This window comes from Symphodus melops (genome assembly GCF_947650265.1).
Source record: "Symphodus melops genome assembly, chromosome: 9".
Lineage (NCBI taxonomy): Eukaryota > Metazoa > Chordata > Actinopteri > Labriformes > Labridae > Symphodus > Symphodus melops.
In genome coordinates, this window is record NC_136699.1 from 9,996,736 (window position 1) to 10,017,470 (window position 20,735).

At 40.6% G+C, this 20,735-nt stretch overlaps 1 protein-coding gene across 2 annotated transcripts in view; it reads right to left on the bottom strand.

The window, feature by feature from the left end:
- Positions 1-1,063: 1,063 nt before the first annotated feature.
- arhgef6 (Rac/Cdc42 guanine nucleotide exchange factor (GEF) 6) overlaps positions 1,064-20,735 on the bottom strand; it is a 29,158-nt gene continuing 9,486 nt past the window's right edge. Inside the window, exons 7-22 of one of the 2 annotated variants that reach the window (XM_079351571.1) lie at positions 20,386-20,480; positions 20,177-20,272; positions 19,629-19,751; positions 15,940-16,078; positions 15,692-15,751; positions 14,432-14,578; positions 12,579-12,665; positions 12,374-12,455; positions 11,913-12,028; positions 11,544-11,723; positions 9,594-9,614; positions 5,352-5,448; positions 4,911-4,997; positions 4,709-4,808; positions 4,338-4,392; positions 1,064-3,589 (exon numbers count right to left, since the gene is read on the bottom strand). In XM_079351571.1, coding sequence (XP_079207697.1) covers positions 3,467-3,589; positions 4,338-4,392; positions 4,709-4,808; positions 4,911-4,997; positions 5,352-5,448; positions 9,594-9,614; positions 11,544-11,723; positions 11,913-12,028; positions 12,374-12,455; positions 12,579-12,665; positions 14,432-14,578; positions 15,692-15,751; positions 15,940-16,078; positions 19,629-19,751; positions 20,177-20,272; positions 20,386-20,480 — 1,608 coding nt within the window. In that variant the 3' untranslated portion in view covers positions 1,064-3,466. The remainder of the gene's footprint in view (positions 3,590-4,337; positions 4,393-4,708; positions 4,809-4,910; positions 4,998-5,351; positions 5,449-9,593; positions 9,615-11,543; positions 11,724-11,912; positions 12,029-12,373; positions 12,456-12,578; positions 12,666-14,431; positions 14,579-15,691; positions 15,752-15,939; positions 16,079-19,628; positions 19,752-20,176; positions 20,273-20,385; positions 20,481-20,735) is intronic. The other variant, XM_079351572.1, reaches the window with a different exon arrangement.

Consider the following 20,735-nt stretch of genomic DNA (forward strand, 5'->3'; position numbering starts at 1 on the left):
TTCGAGCTCAGTCTATACACCTCTGGTTTTTAATTTCTAGGACATCGGAAACCACACAACGAAAAATGCAACCTTGTCTGATGCTTAGTAAAAACAAACAGGACCACAAAGATGTTTGTAGTTCACCACTGCAAAAATGCAGCTCCTCACGGTTAAGTTGAAGAAACAGGACAGAGTCTTTCTTTGACAATTTCTGGGTCAACGTTAAATCATGTACCTCAAGCATGTTCCCAGCATGTTCTTGTCTGAAGGGAAGCCGCAGACACTCGACTTTGATGATGTGTTATTCCTTCCTTTAGCAGTCTTAAGTTTCCATTAATTTCCATATTGTTTATGATCAATCTCTTGAAGTTGATCCCATCTGTGTGATCCACGTCCTTCATTGTCTAGTAGTGGATCATCTAAAAGGCTGAAGGGATTTTTAACCACATTTGCTCTTAAACACACTTTTTGAAAAAAATTATGTAATTAACGCTCAGTAAAAAGGATTTGACACTTTTAAGAAAACAAGGGGCTGCTGTTTGATTTTCAAAGACATTTGAACCAAAGGCCTCTTGCAGGCAGACTCACAATAGAAACACCTCTAACATAGTAACTTTCTAGGTTTTGTAGTGAAAGAGCCAAAAACATGAAATGTTATTTAAAAAGAACATGATCTAGTTTTTGCTACAGTTACTGTAAGCTGTATGATAACATGTCTGTTGAGAAATACGGGGTGTAAAAAGTTTCATCAAGCCTGCTTGACTCAACACAGAGCAGACTTGAAGTGTGCTGCTCATGCTGCATGGAAAGTGTGAATCTCAATGGAGGTGTAATTAGTTGCAGAGGCAGCGCACTCTCACAGGATGTTAACAAGTCAATCCTTCCATCTTGTGAAGGCAGTCATGCCACCCAAGCTCAGCTCATGGATTCCTGAACCGCACATGTGCTGAAGGCGGCATGCAAAAGCAGTCCTTTGTGATTTTCCAGTTAGAATGAGGGAAAATGGCGTCTTTTTTTTTTTTTTAACTGTATGTTTTACCGTTTACTATTTCTCACTAAAATGAACATCCGAGGCTAAAACTCCAATTCTTATATTAAATCTTTAATAAAAGAATGACCATACCAAACACAAAGTACAGAGTTTCTAGAAAAAAAGCATTTCAATACTTGCCAAAATAATTGCATAGAACAACCTTTCAATAGAAGACACGCACACACAGTGGTCTGGAGACGACATTTCAGATCAACAAACCGGTGTTCAACCCACTCCCACCAGAAAGTGCTCACTGAGGCTGCTGGGAATTGAAAACTACAGTTTGAGGTGCTTGATGAAAACAATTTAGAAAACCAATTCATCAATAATGTTAATCTCCAGGGATAACTTATAATGAGACAGTCTCACATCTGCACAGGAAGCACACATCTGTACAGACTGAACAGAAATAGTGATTCAAAATCAGCTCTAGCAGCTTAATACGTGATTTTTTTTCCATTCTTTGCAGAAGTGCCTTTAAGCAACAAAAAAAAAAGGAAAGATTGTTGCAGATGTACCTGCGCTGCCTCGTACCCTGCACTGTACAAATGTGCACCTTCTAATATGGATTGTCCATAACGATGTTACATTTCAAACATTTCAAATGGAAGCTTGGCCCTGAACAGATATGCTTAAAACAATCATCAATACCAGACGACATAATTCAATAAAGGCAAATGGACAGAAAAAATACAAGGCTTAAATGGCCACGTGGTCCGGCCCTATTTGGTTAATAAATCGGGTTAATTATTTATTATTATTATTACAATATCTCCAAAGCCGGCCTTCCATGCTGGGTCAAACTCAGGCTTGAGGCAGTAAAGCAGTCACTTATTGCATTTTATCAACATCCACTGCTGCTTTACAGCGCAGCAAGAGAACACAACAGTGTTGACAGTGCACACACAAATAACCTCACCAGGAAATGTACCGGAGTGGCTTCTTTTTGCATCTTTAAATTTGCAACAAAGCCCTGAACATTTTTTAGACCCATAAAGGCTGAGCCTTTCCTATTGAGATACTCTGACAAACTAACGGTGACACTTCAAATAAATCCTCCGTGTTAAATCCCTGTATGGTGTCAAACTCTCTTACAGTTTACTTACACTTTAGGTAGGCACTTAAAATCAGCCAAACTCCACTTTACATCCACAAAATAAAGCTCTCTGTCTGACTCCAAATACTCTGCGTGAAGCTGCTGGGAGGCTGCTAACAAAAAAAAGTATCTATATCAAAGTCCTTTTTCCTATTCTGCGATGACAAAATATCTGCTTTCCCTTGAGCAAAGCCTTGATGTTTTTCTGCCTTTACACACCAGTATAGCTCAGTAATAAATGTAAAGGCAGCAAAACAATATCTAACAGGCTGACACCTCAATAAATGCTTGGGTGTGTAATAAATAAAGGACATCTTTAAGAACCTTAAGAAGGCTATGTATTTTATATGTTAAACTGTTAGACGAGTACATTTTAGTAAGAAAAGTAGGGCTCATTTCTTGAGCCCTGTTGTGTAATAAATGATATATCGTGGAGCCTTTTATCTATTCTATGTTGAGGAGTCATCCCTGAAAGCTTTGGACTACATACACCTGTTCATCTTGACGATCATATTTCTGATGCAGAATTCATCCTGTGGGATCGCTGTACATTCATGCAGTTTTTAAATAAACCGTGAAGGTGTGTTTTTTTTTCTCCTTTTTCTTTTTATGAAACGACTGAATGGTACACGATGGTCTAATCTGATTTGACTTGCTTACAAAAAGGTCCAAGAAAGTTGAAATATGAACGTCTTTGAGTGTTGCAGAAAGCGCATCACACATGCTTATGAAAGCTCAAAATACACTCTTTCTCAATGGGAGGTAAAAATAAGAAAATGATCCAAAAAAAAAAAAAAAAAAAAAAACAAGAGTCAAGGAGTTGAGGGAAGTAAAGTCCAGTCTCCTCTGGTGTGCATGCAGGAGAACATGTGTTGGACTCGATGGCTTCGTACTCCTTTTTCTTTTTCCCACTGAAGCAAAAGAAGGAGCAGAGAACTCCATTAGTCCTTGTTCTGAATAGCTCTGTTAAGCTGGGGAGTTTTTCACAGTGCCAGCAGCCTGGATGTTTGAAACATCCCACTCGATCAGTCTGGGTTCTGCTCGGCTGGTAATAGAAGGAGGCATTTTGGAAATCTCAAAAGTGAGAAGCTGGATCAGGAAGACGGATTAGATGTCATCAAAGTGTCACACCTCGCTCAAGCATTCACAGCAGGAAGAAACGTGGAGCATATTCGCTAGAGAAGCGAGTCCAACTTAGCGTGCGTTGATGTTAAAATACAGAGACATGAAATCGACAGACACACACACACACAGTCATAAACACCTCTGCGTCTCCCCAAGCATGCTTGCATAAATTTGCCGATACATTCTCGCACCCTGCCACAATCAGGATGAGGATGGTTGAAAGGATGTGTTCAGTGGCCGCCGTCTTCCCAAGAACAGTCATTCTTCTGCTTGGCCAGTTTTCGAACAACTCTCTCCAGATCTTTGCGAGACTTCTGCTCCTCCTCCAGAAACTGTTTCATCCACTTGTTCTCCTGTGAAACATACGGACAAATAGTTTTATTCAATCTGTAACAGCAGCCATGTTGGAAAGGCAAAGTTTTATAAAAGGGGTAAAATACTTTTTTTTTTTTTTTTTTTTTTAATAGTTTTTATTCATTTAGTTGTAGTTTGTTATTTACAGTTTTTATTACAACAAACATTTTTTGTTCCCCCCAAAATCCAGTTATCATTTTACTATGACCGTAGGTTTTTGGTTTGATTGGAGATAAGTCAGGCAGGCTCCCATCTATTGATCCATAATCTATGGAGCTTATCCTGTTGGAGGTCACGGTTGGCTGGAGCCGATCTCAGCTGTGATTGGGCGAGAGGCGGGGTACCTCCTGGACTGGTCGCCAGTCACTCACAGGGTCGACTAAAAACATGCAAACTCCACACAGAAAGACTTCTGGGGGTCCAACAGGGATTTGAACCAGGAACCCTCTTAATGTGAGGTGACAGCACTAACGCCCACACACGCACAGGCGGGCTTATTTTATCCACAAGATATTAAGATATACGTTAATAAAAAAAAAAACACTAGAAATAAATTGAGCGGAAATAGGAAGGAGAGCTTTGTTTGAGCGTTTACATTTCATTATGCTGTTTATGAAGAAAGACAAATACTTACTGAACCGTTTTAAACTAAGATAAATAATACAATCTGTGATAGTGTCATTGTATTTCATAATTTAAAAAGGACACACAAACATGTTTCTGACACACTTCCTAACTCACACCTACCTTTTTGAGTTCATGAACTTCATCCTTTAAAGCGTAAACAGCATCCACCAGGCTCCTGAAAGAAACCGAAAGAAAACACACTCAACTCTCCTGGACACCTCGATTGGCCGTGTTCTTTTGAGAGACCTCATCAAATGCGAAGGTAAAAGCAATATTCGTCAACTCAGTTGTAAATCCAGGTTATGGTGGCTTTTAGTTCAAGGTCATACGGCGTGAAGATTACAGCCAACAAAAAGATCAATAACACATTTATGAACCTCATTACAGAGAAGCTGGATCCAAATAGAAAAGGAGAGCAAAGCCAGCTGTGTCACACTGTTCGAACAAAAAGACAATGAAAGCTTATATTCCAAAAGGAATGATCCACGTACTTTTCCTCAATAACCGTCTGCCCGTTGCTCTTCATCTCCTCCACTATGATCTTCTCCTCCTCTGGCAGGAGCACCTGAGGGACACACTCCTTCCGCACAGCTGCAAACACGCACACACACACACACAAGAAGAAGCATTAATGGGACAACTGGAATCATGGCTCTATCAGCTGCTAAACATGTAAGATACTCGAACACAGACCTGTGGTGGTCTGGTGCAGGCTGGCTCCCGTGCAGTACGCCTCGATCACCCTCAGGATCTGAGCGTCTTCCTCCAGGGCGACCGTGCCTGGTAAAAACAGAGATTGTCAATAAATAACAAACAGTACTCGACACAATCTGAAAGAACAGAAATGTTCAGATGACTAAAACATCGCTGTAATTTATGCAGCAAACATGTTCGACACATATAGAAGATGTGAGGAAATCCTAACAAACCTGTTCTTTAGCAGGTCAGTGTGACTTTGATGTCAAACGACATCTTTCAAAAGGTCTCTTTTATTTTTGATATCAAAACAACCAAAGCAATAAGAGCATTCGATAAAGACAAATCAGCTGTCAAACCTAGTGAAATGTATTTATTAAGTAAACTGTCATTCCTCCCCTACACATTTGATATTTAAGTAAGGGATCGAGTTCCTACTTTTCCTTATCTGTGCATCGTCATCAGACGGCTTCCGCTCCTTCTTCCTGTTGCCTGGCAGGAACTTCTTTATGGGCCGTGGGCTCTTACTGGAGTCCTGCAGGAGTGCAACATTCACAATGAAGATGATCCCTCTCTTTACACACACACATGCGCAGACACTCACTCACTCACACACACACACACACACACACGACACATACTGCTACACACACCTTTTAAAGCAGAGGCTCCAAACCAAACAGCGCAAGCTTACAAGAAGGCGCATCCCTTGGCACATCGATAAACAAAACTGCGTCAACAAACAAGGCAGCAGGCATGTGTGGTCCAGACTGTGAACGCTACAAAAAGTACCCTAAAGACATCCATAAAAAAAAAAAATATATATATATATATATATATATACTTGTGTTTTTCCAACATGCTAATATCACATAAAAATATGGTCATGGACTACTAGAAGGGAAGGAGGATCTGCTTTATTTATATATTCAAGCTTCACCTGTGACATCCAGTTCTCAGGGTACTATTACCATTTATTTTTTCACAAGTCTATTAAACCACAATGATGTGGTTTCAGGAGTGAGACATTTTCTCTGTTGGCTGATGAGTTAAGTTTTGGTTTTGAAAAAACAGGTGCAGAGACCGTTTCCTCTCTTTTGCACATGAAATATTGAGGTGTGATGAATAATTACTGTACTAAAAATAACACTTTACAACTGCAGATGTGCTCGTACCAAAGCAGATGGGAAGTGAAACCTGTGACGAATGAACATCATTTCCTAATATTTGCATGGCGTTAATTGGTCTGCATGTGGGAATGGAAAGGAAAACACGTGATCGAAATAAGCAAAAGGAACCATAGGTAGGAAACACATTCATGGGCATTGGTTATGCTTAAACTCCACCGCAGACTGACTCAAGCTCCTCTGAAGAATCAGGAATAACAGGCTGCATTCTTTTCCTCTCTAGAAAAGCACAATGTTCACTTCCTGAGGTGTGTTTCAGTCCCTTCAAAGAAGCAGTGTGTCGGGTTTTTTAGCATCTACTGAATCACACAAACGACTTTTCTCTTCCTATGAACATGCAGGGGAACAAACTGTTGCCATGTGCTGACAAGTAAGAAGGAAGGTTCCCTATAGAGAAAGGGTTTTCCATTCTTTATAACTGTATCAACACGTTTGCACAACGTGGTCAACTCCATGGTGGGAAAGCAACTAGTCTTCATGTCTGGCTATTAACCTAAACTAAGACGTATACATCTCATATTCTATAAGGGTCAATAACTCAGGGGCCTGTTTCAGAAAGAAGGTTGAACAAACTCTCACTCTGACCCTGAGCTCTGAGTGGATTTACCCTCAGGTGGGAAACTCTCTGATTTTGGTTCCAGATCAGCTGATTTGAGTTTGTTAAAAATCGACTCTGAGTGGGTTCAGTGCGTTCACCAGGACGATAAAAAGCCAACATTAATGGAGCTCTGCTACTACGATTCACCATGGCAACAGGTGACAAAAGAAGAGATCTTCGTACTTTAGCTAATCTCGATAATACTGTATGGGCTAGATCTTCATGCTGACACACTGAGAATATGAACAGGTTTTAATAAAAGGAAAAAAGTAACGCTGCTGCAGCGCAAACGGAAGAGAGAGAGAGAGAGAGAGAGAGAGAGAGAGAGAGAGAGAGAGAGAGAGAGAGAGAGAGAGAGAGAGAGAGAGAGAGAGAGAGAGAGAGAGAGAGAGAGAGAGAGAGAGGTGGGAGAAAACAGCTGCTCACGGCAGTGCGTAATGAAGTCTATTCATTTAGTATTTCATCAGCATTATAATAAGGTCCAAACTGGTGGAATGGCATTAAACCTCAAATGTATTTTATTAAGATGCAAACCAGAGGAAGAAAAGTGAATTTAAAACAAACTACACTCGTGTTGGTATTTTAATCATAGGCCTATTTGACATGTAACTCTAAGTAAACTTCATTTATATTTAAATGTGCGTAACATAATGCTGTGTTTACACACACACACAGACTACATGTCCACTCACCTTTATCCTGTTTAGTTTATTAATAAGCCCTCATTAAAATAACATCTTCTGACGTTCCCTGCAGAGTAATGCAGCCCCTTCTTCTCGAGGCTCCTCGACTAAAAGACAAGCCATGTTCAACAACATAGTTTATTTATACGCTATACTAGAGTATAGCATATCTAACATACTATTAAAACAACCTAGATTTGTATTTGGACAAACGGTGACCCTTCACTAACACGCGTGTGATGTGCACTGATTGAAAGAGTGAGGACATGAAAGGGCATTTCTTGCTCTGAAAGAGAAGAGAGAAACGCTCCGCACGATGATTGAAGAAAAAACCTGCTCCCAACCAGGTTAGAATCAAAGACTCAGTTACCATAGTAACTGACTCAGAGCTAAAGTAACCTCCCTCTCTGGAACAGTCCTGGGTTACCCCTCTTTTTTTCGGGTCTGAGTCAGTGACCTCTCTTTCAGAAATGGGAAAACCCAGAGTTTACTTTATTTCAGGGTTCACTGACGCAGTGTTTTCACAAAACCTTCTTTCCTGAAACGGGTCCCCGGATATTTCTTTTCAAACGCAGGTGAGAGCAGAAGAACACAACAGACGAGGCCTTTACACATAAAGCTGTTATGTTTTATGCTTTAACGCATGCAGCAGACACAGTGTAATTTGTTTTACTAAACACAGAGCTCAAGAGTTACTGTTGCCGATCACTCACAGCCATTTTGGGGAATTTGTCAACCAATTATCTGCTCTGCTACCTATTACTATTATGGTGTTCTCCAGTCCCCAACGAGAGCCTTATGCTCCCAATGGACACAGATTCACCTCCTGGTCTTGCCTAATAGAAACAGGTTGTGTTTAACGGTCCCTCCATAGATCGTCTTCTCGAGCATGAAGTCTATGTTCTGCTTACCAGACGCATTCATTCAGATTCTCTGAAAAGTGGATTATTAATGTGCGTGTGCAGGGGGCCGTTATTGGGTTACCGATCAAAACTGGAAACTGTAAATCAAACTGAGTCCAGAATTATCGCCGCCTTCTCAGGGTCAACGTTCATTTAAAAATCAAAATGGACTACGGCGTCGTGAAAAAATTTACTTTGTTTGGAAATCTTGGACACCCCTGCTCTCTGGGCTAAAGACAAACATCTGGCTCAGTTTAAAAGCCTGCATCAGTGATGGTATGGGGGGGGGCCTCTTGTGCACATGTCATGGGCGACCTGCAGATATCTGAAGACTACATTAATGCTGAACCATATTCACGGAGCAACATGTGTAGTCAGCCAAATAGACAACTTCTTCATCATGTAAGGCCTTGGACGTAGTGAAAGAGTCCAGGTGATAAAACCTGCCTGCAACCGAACTGTTGAACAGCCAAACTCCTACATCAAGCATGAAGGGAAAAACATTGCACTTTGAAAATGAACCAAAATAAAAGAAAAAGTGATGCCACAGAGTGGTAATGATGACTGTCCGAATGGCCAGCTGCATTTCCCGTACATATGACAGTTTCAACATACGATGTGATCAGTTTGAGAATCATCGCATGAATCACTTATAATTAGGAGTGACACACGACGTCCCACCTTTTTAAGAAGTGGGAATTTAGAACTTAATTGACCGTAAATAAAATTCTTCTTTCAGTTTTGGCAAACAAAGTTTGATACCGGGTCGTCATGGATGCAATTTAAAACAGAAGGAGTGTTGAGCCCTGAAGCCTTTGTGAAAACTAAAACATGGATCATTGTCATATCTGATGAAGTTACATGGAAACTGTGTTTCTTTTTCAACCAGGATTTCCACTATCATGGAACTACCTGAAACAGAGACATCATCTAAACCCATGACAGTTTCACACACACACAAAATCCATTCAGAGCTGAGCGTCAGATACTCTGACTGCACTTTCAACTACGTGCAGATTTACAAAAAAAACACCACCTCAAGGAGAAATGATGGGTGCATCAGACAGTTGTTTCATGAGATAACTGAAAACATACTATAAACCGTAGTATGAGAGAAAAAAAAAAGAAAAAAAAAAAGAGCGAGACACACAGAGCCACAGAGAACAGGAAACCCAGCAGAAGACGATGAGGGAGGAGTGAAGCAAACAGAGCACAACATGCGAGATCAACACTGGGGTAAACACACACACAGGCAACCCCACCGCCAGCCCCCCCCCCCCTCCCCACACACACACACACAGAAACCTTACCTTCATGATATAAGACATCCTCTACAGAAAGCAGGACAGGAAAGAAAGAAAAAGAGGAAATGTGCATGAAAATTATGGTGGGAAGAATTTGATAAGAGATCACATGGACATTTTAACACCCCAGATGGAATTCAGCTGCTCTCTGTCCGTGTGGAATAGAAGGGTTACTTCATGAAAAAAATAAAAAATAAAATAAAAATTGTCAACGAGAAAAATATTCATTCAGAGGACTGATGATTCGACATCTCACGGCGTACATGAGTGTGTTTGTTTAGAAATATGTGTGATTTCAAAACATCGTCCCCAGACTGCCCATCATTACTGAAGTTTTGATGACTGTGTGAAAGTGACTAACCTGAAAAGTGTCATCACACCCATGAAAGAGGAGCAGCTCATACCCACTCACACACTTTAATGCCAGTCACACACTGACCGTGACGCTTTTATTGTAAATGACAAAACTCATTCTTCTTCTTTCTCCCACACAGGCTGCTCTTACAATTTAAATACGTCAGACCGCGCATCGAGTCATTTATAATCCTTGAAATATTCTATACGCTCTGACAGGAATGTTTTCTTTATAAGGAAGTGGGCTACACAGACATACTGTTTTCCTCACCGTGGATATGTTTTGGCAGCCTCAAGGTAACTTATGTCTACGAGGAAAAGATGGATGGAGAACTGATTTCTGGGAGTTGATCACGATAGCAACACTCGTGTGGTGCTAGCAAAGAATGTCATGTGCGGTAGTGCTAGCAACATTTCCAGATATTACAAAAAATACAAACTAGCTAGAAAAGAACAAACCCTTTTTCTTTTCAAATATTACAAAAAGGAAAATCCCACCAGTAGGAAGATGATGTGTACACTATCCAGACTTTAATGATGATGGGTAGCACTGCTGCTGAAATTCAGAGTTGATAGTAAAGGAGGCCTTTAGAGGTCAAATTATTTGTTTTATTTGTTGACCGCAATTGAATCTGTTCTTTTATTTGTATTGGCCGATACAAAAGTTCTGGTATTGGGAAGGATACAACTGTACCAGCCGTGCAGAAAACCACGAGGACAATAACTATACATGCAATCACATGTTCTGTTACTCTTCACCGCAGACCAGTAAGAGTCTACATCAGTGTTTCCCCACAAATAGACAATACTTGGGCGGGCTGCCCACTGGACCCAAGTACATTTTTGGTAGCCGAAGTCTATTTCTGTCCTGTTTTTATTCATTCCATTTAATGATAAAATTGGGTCTGTACGCATGCGTGGATAAATTGAGCAGTTGTTTGTTGCAAAAATTAACTAATCTAGAGTGGAAACACATTTGATATAAATACAAACCTAATATTAAAACACACACTACAATAAGAGTAAGACAAAAAGTATGTTGATTCCCCGCCACGTACTCCACCGCCCAGATGTCTCGTCATTCTGTGGGAAACACTGTGATCAAACATATGACAAACATGTCAAACATCACCAAAGAGTCGTTAACAAAAGGTGCTGATGTTTTAATAAAAGGTTTTTCAAATATCGCTCTTCAAATCAGAGTAATAGTGACTTTACTAAAGTCTAACTGTAACGATCAGCTATGACAGAAAAGCTACTAATCCATGCTGCTGTAAAAGGGCTAGCTTGATACCAAGGCTAGTATAACAACAGGACACGAGGTAATTGTTTGATTTCAGATCACAGAATAACCAGATCATAAAAGGACGACAAGATCTATGATCACTAACTCACGTTCACTGCGGAATGGGTGTCAACAGCAGCAGAAGTGTTTGGTGATATTTGTGTGTTTGGTGGAAATAATGGTGTCAAAAAAGACTCTGCGGGTCAGAGTTAAGTTTAGATGAGAAAGTGAAACATAAGGGGCTGAAAGAGGAGAGGGACTGACTAAAAAGTAACAAAGTTGCGTAGGTTTGCTGGTGTCACTCCACAGCCTCTTACCTCTTTGTAACCCAGGGCGGCAGAGGGTTTGAGGGGGGGCGCTGGGCGGAGGCAGCTGAGCGACCAAGGCTTGCTGATCTTTGGCGGTTCGAGGGGGCCGCGACTGGCAGCGCTGAAGCTGCCCAGGTGGGACAGGTGAGAGGGGGTGCCGACCATACTCAACGGCTTTCCCTCTACAGTCTTCATGAGAAAGTCAAAGGAACGGGGACAGGCAGAGGTGTAAGAACCAAAGAAAGATGACTGCATGCACCAAATCATCAAAAGGTGTGAACTTGGAACACGGTGCAGAATGCATGTCTGGTCTTGGTTTGACTGTATACAGTATGCGCGTGTATATGTTGTTGTGCTCATGTGTATGCGCGTCCTAACCTTTGAGATTGTGCCTGAAGGGCTGCCTCCTTTGGTAAAGGGCTGAAGATGCTCGAGCCACTCCTGTAGCTCCTGGGCACTACTGCAGAAGACTGTGATACGTTCACTCAAGCTTCCTGCAGCATGAAGAATACGCCATCATATTTCATTCAGTGAAAACTACATCACCTTTCAAATTCATGGCAATTCATAAAAGATACTGTTCACACATTTATAAACTCTAATTTAATCATTTAAAAGCTTCTTCTAAATTTGTATGAAGCAAATAGTTTTCTTTCGTTTTTCTGAATAACAGAAAGAAAACATCTTTGTCCAACTGCCGACTGTAAGAGCTGAAGGACTTTTGGATACTGTCCCACAGCTGTTCCATTGCTAATGCCTGATCTATGATTCTTTATTTGGGTTAAAACTCTTCATAATATGATACTGTCATTATTTTCTCTTGAGCTTAAAATGCAAACCTGCGATGTCAAAGGCATAGTGTGCATTTTCTGCATCCTCAGCATGTCTCGTTACCGTGGTACCCGTCAGCGCCAGTCTTCCCTGGAGGAGTCAATCACAGGGAATAAGACATCAGTCCACAGGTAGGAGATAGTGTTTCACATGGGACATGAAGAAAACAAAGCTCAGTATATTCAGCTAATTCTGCAGTAGAATAAACCTAACCTGATATATAAAGCCGCTCATTCTGGGACTGGCGGAAAGCATGACCAACACATTAGGAAAAAGCATCAGATAGCGCTCCTCTTTTTCCTGCAAAGGAGACAAAAAGATTTAGTTAAAGTCAATGTTTGTATGCAACGCGACAGGGCTGGACAGAAAGTTGCTAATGGCGGAAGCTGTCCGTTATGCTGTTTTTCAAAAACGAATGCATGTCAGTTTAAGTCACATCTTCTGCTGTGGAATCATTATGATCGTAACCGAAACAGACATATTCAAGATCAAGCTAGAAATCAGATACCAGGTTTGGAAAGCTGTCGTTATCTGAATGGAACATGAGATGAGCAATTACAGGCTTTGAACAAATGCAGACACCAGAATAGTGGTTGGAAAGTGGTTAGCAATGATAAAAAGAAGATAAATCTACATGTCTAGAGTGGGCTTCTTCCAACCACCGACTCAAAGTCGACCCTTTCAGAGAAACCACACAAGAGAAAGCTTGACAGTCTGCATGTGCCACAAGTTTCTGTTTACTTGCTTCAGAGAGGACAACATGCAAGTTAAAAAAAGGGAAGGACATTCACATGCACCTTTATAGTATCTTTAAAAACTGATGTTGTGGAATATTAGGGTGGTATCACACTGGCCATCTGTACTGTGCTTAAGTCCAGTTCGTTTGACCACTGTTGATCGCTCGGACTGTGTTTAAGCAAGGTACACTTCCTTGACCCTTGCACGCTTCGGCATGGTACAGTGGGCACACAGCACTGACGACCTTCATTATGGAGAAAGCCAGAGTGTTCTGTCTGTATCTGAATATTCATGTTTAAACATGACTCAAGCCACAGAGTAGCTGCCTTGTGTCTTCTCTCTGCGGTGTTCTCCGATGTGATGGACGCAGAATCGACTGCCTGTTTTTTTTCTTGAATCCGGCTGTTTGTAAACTGAGCCAATTCATAATAATAGTATAAAGCTATACATGTGCTGTTCTACGATGTTATGTACAAGAGGTAACCGTGTTCAGGCCTGGAGCTGTGAGTGCAGGTCGTGCCGGCGGGCGGGGCAATGGGGAGGGAGGGAAACAATTGTGCTATCGAAAATTACCTACCCTACCTGCCTTTGAGCAAGGCACAGTACGGATTGCCAGTGTGATCGCACCCTGAACAGCGAGACTTTGTATCAGTCGAAGACATTTTGAGCACCTAATTCTCACACTTTCTCCACGTTTTCTCAAATTAGCACAGAATATAGGCGATCATAAATCAAATTTAAAAAAAAAAAAACATGAACATAATCTTTTGAAATTCTGAACTGGTCACTGCAGCTGTCTGGAATTCAGATTAAAACTGAATTAAAAACTGTCCCTGATAGCCTAGCGGTTATTCCGCGCGCACATGTCCAGAGGTGTTAAGAAAGGGTCCAGATTTTACGTCCTCATCACAGCAGTCCGAATCCGACCTCGGCCCCAACAGTTCCTGTCTCTCTTCAGCTGTCCTATCTAATAAAGCCCCCCGCTGTCCACCTTCTTTTAAGACACATGCATGTCTTACTGATTGCATGTGTTAGGGAAAAGGAAAGAGTAGGGTTCCAGGAGAAATGGAAAGGATTATTTTAATGACTCCAGTAAATCTATTTCAGTCGTTATGAAATGGAAAAAGAATCACAGGGATGTTTTTCTGGGACAATTAAGTCTTTGCAAGCAATTTTGTTCTATTTGATGAACCTGAATCAATCCTCACTGACAAAACGGGACCCAGAGGAGTCTAATCTAAAGCTTTCACTCACCCAGACAAATCTTTATTCAATTAGATGGAACAAAATGACAATTGATTTGAGCTCTGGTCATCCTGGTCTCTCACCTCACTGGACCCATTTTTCACATGGACCTGAGACATGTAGGACACGTGACCCAGGCTCTTCATGCTGTCTCCCTCCCAGGCCCTCACTGGTTCTGACAAGATCTGGAGCTCCAGATTCTTGCGCTTCCGCAGGTCTTGACACTGTGTCTGATTAAAAAAAAAAAACAACACAATATACACCATGACAATGAGGCATTCATTCAAACAGATGTCTCCCTCACTTATGATAGGAGTGAGATAAGGAACTGCTAGTTCACTTTGTATATAAATTATAGATGAGATTTGTTTGTACTTCCTATATACAGTTAGCTGTCACATAAAGTAACATTTTCTGATGCATAGCAGGGGCTCTCCCTCTTTATACAAAGAAAAATGACATGACATGACAGTCATTTTCCACTGCATATTATATTACTAAATGACATTCTGTAGATGTAGCCCTGCAGAGGTGTAACTTAGATTCTCTAAAGCACCCACCCAACCAACCACATATAAAAAAAAAAATGCACATGACAAAAGTTAGAGTTTTGTAACGTGTCAGTAACCTCAGCTATATTTACGAGGAACTCGGAGCTACCAAGGAAACTGTGACTAAGGGTGATATATCACAGATCTTATTTCCTTTTATGTTCCAGCCCGCTCACTCGGGTCCTCGAATGCTTCTCTTCAAAACGTCCCTCATGTGACAAACACCAGCACCATTGAGAGCGCTTTTCAGATTTTTGGGCTGCATGTTTCTACGCATGAAAGGTGCTATCTAAATAAAGTCAACTTGAGTTCACTCAGGTGTAGTGCGGTTGCTTGTTTTGTGATTGCATTTGAGATTACACCCACTCAAGGAAGGACACAATCACCTAAAAGTCTGCAGGTAAAAAAAAAGAAAAAAAAAAAAAAAAAGATGCTTTTATTACATTAGTCTAATTCAATTTCAATGTTTTAGACTGTTGAATTACACAGGTGATATAAAGAAGCACAAACATCCTGGAGAATAGCATACAATTAAAATGTGTTTCACACAAAATAGTGTCCAGACTTATCTTGAGTAATTACACTGGTTGATGGAAGGAAGGGGGGAAAAAAAGGAAATTAAGCAAATTTACAATCCAATAATGAAGTATTGACGAGCAGGGCTTTCTGGATGCTTTACTCACCCTTCATCTGAATAGATGAAAAGCCCAGGCTTTGCAGGAGATTAACAAGGAGGATAAGGTTGAAAGATAGTTCTAGCATGCAGAGCTCTAATGGGCATCCTACACTTACCACTAGGTTCCTAAAGGCTGCAGTGGCCTTTACAATGTCTGCATAGTCTGGGTGGGCTTCCTGTCGAAGAAACAAGACGGCAAATCAGATCAGAAATAGCAGCTTCCATCACGTCCTCTTCATACTAACACTAGAAATGAGTGCATACTAGCTACAGTTTGATTATGAATACATACGTAGACTTTTTTTAATTACTCATATAACAGACACATGTTTTTATGTCAACATGTATACTTTTTCTCCTGTACCTCCACATGTCTCTCCAGCTCCTGCAGCAGGGTGGGGTACTTGTCGAGCCTCATGAAGGGCTTACTGAGACTGGTGGTGAGGGTCAGGATCCCTGGAGCACTGGCTCCCTGGCTCTCCATGAACTTGTCCAGTTCCTCACTGTTAAAAGAACAGAATCAAAAACGACACCTTATGTGAACAACTGCTGAGACTTAAGCACATTCAACTATTCCATAATCAATCAATCAATCAATCAATCAAATGTATTTATATAGCACTTTTAAAAACAGCAACGGCTGACCAAAGTGATGAAACAGGGGAGCATTATAGAATAAAAAGCCAACAAGACAAAAGCTCGTCACGTTATCACTTTAAGTTAAATGGGGTCGTATGTTCACTCAAGTTTAGCTGGAGATAGAATAACAGTTTAATCAATCCGCTGTCTTAATGTTCCACGAGAAAGAAGTTTATTAAACATTTGTGCAGCCGGAATATAAAATGTATATTAGCTCTTCCTCCCGCCTGTCACCCAGAGAAGCAAGTCAAGGAAATAAGATATAAATCAAAGATAAAGAAAAGGTTCTACATGTTGGTTTTTAACAGAAGTTGGGGCTGCTTTAACAACATTACCGCCTCCCATCTTTAACAAAAGTTTTAAACCCCAGAAATCTCAGAGTCACTTCCTCCAAAGATCAGAAGGCGTGCTCCGCCTCTCTTCTGGTGCAGGAAGTGTCCACAGGACGAGGAGGAGAGAAGCTCGTACTCGACACTGCTCTCTTTGTCTGCCAAACTTTAGCTTGAGGAAGAGTCACAGAATGTGCAGAATGCTTTTGTATATCCGTCGAGCGTTTGTTTGCCATCAGGATTTACAGAGAATTTTGAATTCAAAAAAAAAAAAAAAGCTTTTGAAATAAATTGATAACCCTCACTTTAAATAAAAATAAAATAAAGCATAACGATTAAACAGCTTGCAGGGTCAGAAGCATGTTGCTACAAAGAAGATCGTTTCGATGATGAGACATAGATGCTTTAGTTTTAGAAAATAAATGAACTCTCCATATTCCCCTTTTGTGACAACTAACCGTGGGATTCAAAACACCTTTTCAAATGAGGCCTAGAGAATAGGCTGGCCACATTTCAGTTTCATTTTGTTTTTCATAGCTGTTAAAACCAACAACAAGTATTAAACATCTCAACCATCACACCATCAAATATCACAAAGAGCAACACAATGGTGTTAAAGGTTAAAAAGGAACAACAGATTGACGTCACTGCAATCCTGATAAAGAGCTTTTAAAATCATCCAATTCACGATTATAATGTCAGGATGTGCTCGTAAAACGTCCGGTAGCAACGGAGAGTAAACATTGGGTCATTGTCAATGTCATAAAAAGGCTCCTGAAACTGAAATGCAAAATGTGCTTTGTGTGAAAAATAATGCCTTGCTTGCCTGTCAACATGACCACAACTTAATGTATCCTGTCAACAGTCAGCTTCCTGTGTGAAGTATGACTTCTCTGCAGCGCACAATGCAGAAGCTGTGAAAGCACTTCATTGAAACTGTCTCACGACTCTTCTGTTACTTCACTATGACAACAATCTATAAAATACTGATTCAAGACAAAAGTTCCCACTCAATGAGGGTGATGCATTTTTACAGATGAGGGAAACTTTCAGAACAAACGTTTGTGAGAAACTGACAAACTCAGACGAAGCGTGGAGGGTTCATTTACACAGGGGAAGCCTGACACCTAGTGGTTCATCAGTGGAACAACAACATGCAGTATATACAGACATTACAAGGCCGTGTCCACTTTGTGCAGGACTGTATGTATATATATATATATATATATATATATATATATATAAATAGGACTTTAGCAGCGTGCCGTTCCTTTGACCTCAGGCACTAGATTTGTTGTCTTTGAAAATTCATAAAAAGTTTTTTGTGTGTAAAATGTTCATAAAACAGTGTGATGATTTGTAAAGCATTGAATCCCCGTATTTAAATTTATATAGCACAAACACAACACGTCAAGTGTTGAAACTGTTGAATTGTCATTGCTATTGTAAAAAAGATTTGCCCAGTCTGAATTTAATGCAAACAACCCCGTGTTTACAAAAATGTTGGTGACAGTGGTAACAAAGAAGTGAAACACCTGATCGAACATTTTATAGTTATTTATGTTCAGTGGCAACAGGTTAGTCACATGACCAGGTAAAAAAGAGAATCCAAGATAGTTCAGTTCAACAATTAAAGAACTCTTTTTTTTTTTTTTTTTTTTTTACACAAAATTAAAAGAATGTGAGGAATTCATACTGCACAGTACCTATCCTTATCAAAAGATATTCAGAGAGTCTGAAGATATCGCTGTAAGCAGGGATCAAGGTTAATTTAACCCCTCAGACAGCCCTGCATTAAAAAAAAAAACAGACTTCACTGCATGGGCTCAGGAACACTTCTGAACTCGTCTGTTAACACAAGTCATCGCTGCATTCACTGGTATTCATTAAATGGGCTAAACTGGTAAGCCTGCAATCCCAAACTGTCCCCCACTGAAATAGTGTGGAGCATTACGAAGTACAACACAAGCAAAGGAGATAAACTATTGAACAGCTTAAATCCAACATTGAGCAAGAATGGTAAAAACCTTCCATGTTCAAAATGAAAGATGATTGGTCTCCTCAGTTCCCTAAAGGCTACAAAGTGTTGTGAAAAGACAAACAGGAATGAAAATGGAGTTGGGGCTTTCACTCTTTTATTTTGATAGAGGAAGAGGTAAACATGACACTGCCCTAAATATAAATGAAAGTTGTTGCTGCTTCAAATATTAATATTGTCTTTATTTTTAAGACAACCTTTAACATTTACCTCTTGTCTCTCTGTTCTCCTTCTGCTACTGTGTCATTTGGTTTGTCATTTAAAATATGAATCTATCTATCATTGCAGTATGTCAGAGTGTTATACAAGGATAGATATATTGTGTCTGATTCCTCTTCTTATTTTTTTACACACTAACCCAAATCAACTTTTTTGCATTGTTGATGTTCTGAAAAGCATGGACCTGCCATGTTTTCTTACAGATCAACTAAAAGGTCTCCGTCAGTAATAATTCATGAGGTAGCCTTGAAGAAGTTCTGAGGGAGGATAAGAGGGACTCCTCATTCCTTCCAGGACATCCGAGGGAGTAAAGCATGGAGTCTCTATACAATCAAGTGATAAGAAACGGCACCTGGAGGCGCCGGCTAAGATGATGAGCTCAATGATTCTGAGATCAACTTCTTTCTGTCCTGTGTTACTTTGTCAGACTGAACAGTCACTGTTTCTGTCCGTCCTTTAGCCGAACACTCTGCCTGATGTCTACAAAGACAGACTTCTTCTTGTCCTGCTTTAACTGAAATTTGTCTCCACGTTCACGCCGCTTTTTAACAACACACGTCTTTGTTTGCTTAGACTGCTTCCTTCTTTGAATACTTCTCAGTTCAAAACTATCCGGCTTTTAGAAGTTAACTACAAACAGACATCATCATCATCATCAGACTCCCATGGTTGATGTTATAGTTTACTGATAAGGTTGTATTGGTCATCCGCTTAGCGAGACTTTCTCATTACAATTCACACATTACCTTTCTGATTCAAAGTCAGACTTGAATGTGTTGTTGTCGTGAATGTCTGTGTGATTCTGTTTCATGTGCGCGGGTGGCTCACCTGTGATCAGTGAGGATGCAAACCGCCGAGGGGTGGCTGGAACAGTAAGCCAGGTACAGAGTCTTGATCTGACACATCATGTTGAGGTAGCAGCCCGCCACTCGCTGCTGGCCCTCCGGGACTCTGCAGAGTGACAGAAACATCGAGGGTTAGAGAGGGGAACAGTCGCAGAAAGAAAGAGAGACATGGAAAGAAATTATTAATGTCAGAGTGTCCATACCAGACAACAAGGCACCACAACACATGCAGATCTTTTTTTTAAACCAATATGTGCAAAGACACGTCACTTAGAGAAGGACAGATTGAGCAGCAGGATGCCCGTGATTATCAGCATTAAGAAATACTTTGATTAGTTCTGCAGAACACTTGGCAATAACGCATCTATCATTATCTGTGCAGTGTTGTACATAAGCTACAATAAAGCATCCATAAAAATAAAAAAAACTACCATTGCATAGGAAGGGATCCAAACATTGTTCTCCTCTGACAAAGGCAGCAGTCGCTGACTGTCAGAGGCTAACTGGACGTCCCTGTAAAGCATGACTTACTTGGTGCATTCCTCCAAAGCGACACAGAGCCCCTGCTGGAAAGTGAGGATCTCCTCCAGGTTTCCACACAGGGTGGTCCCGTCTGCACTGCTCAGCCTGAATAAAAACATTTTTTTTTATTTATTTTTTTACGTGAGCGCAGACAAAAAAGGGTCTGTGCTGCAGCATGCATGATGACAAACTGATGGAAATGATCCTATTTCTCTTACTTGTCGCTGGCTTGTAGGGGTCGTAGATAACTCCCGAGTACTGTCTGTAATTCTTTTACAAACTCCCGCTCATGATCCAAGATGTCCTGCACAACCTGCAACAACCAGAGGAAGTGTGTAAAAGTGGTTCATTAGCAAGAAGTTCACAAGATGCCATCAACACTTTGGTTAGCTAATTCACTAAGACTGAGAGAAGAGAGTAATGTGATACCGATTAAATAACAAAGACACATAAAAAAAACAAACACTGATTACACACTTTGTATCTTTGGTTTTTCATCACTCATAAAAGAAGCTGTTAAGAGCTCTACTGAAGTCAGGTGAAATCCACCACTTTTCACATCTAAGCT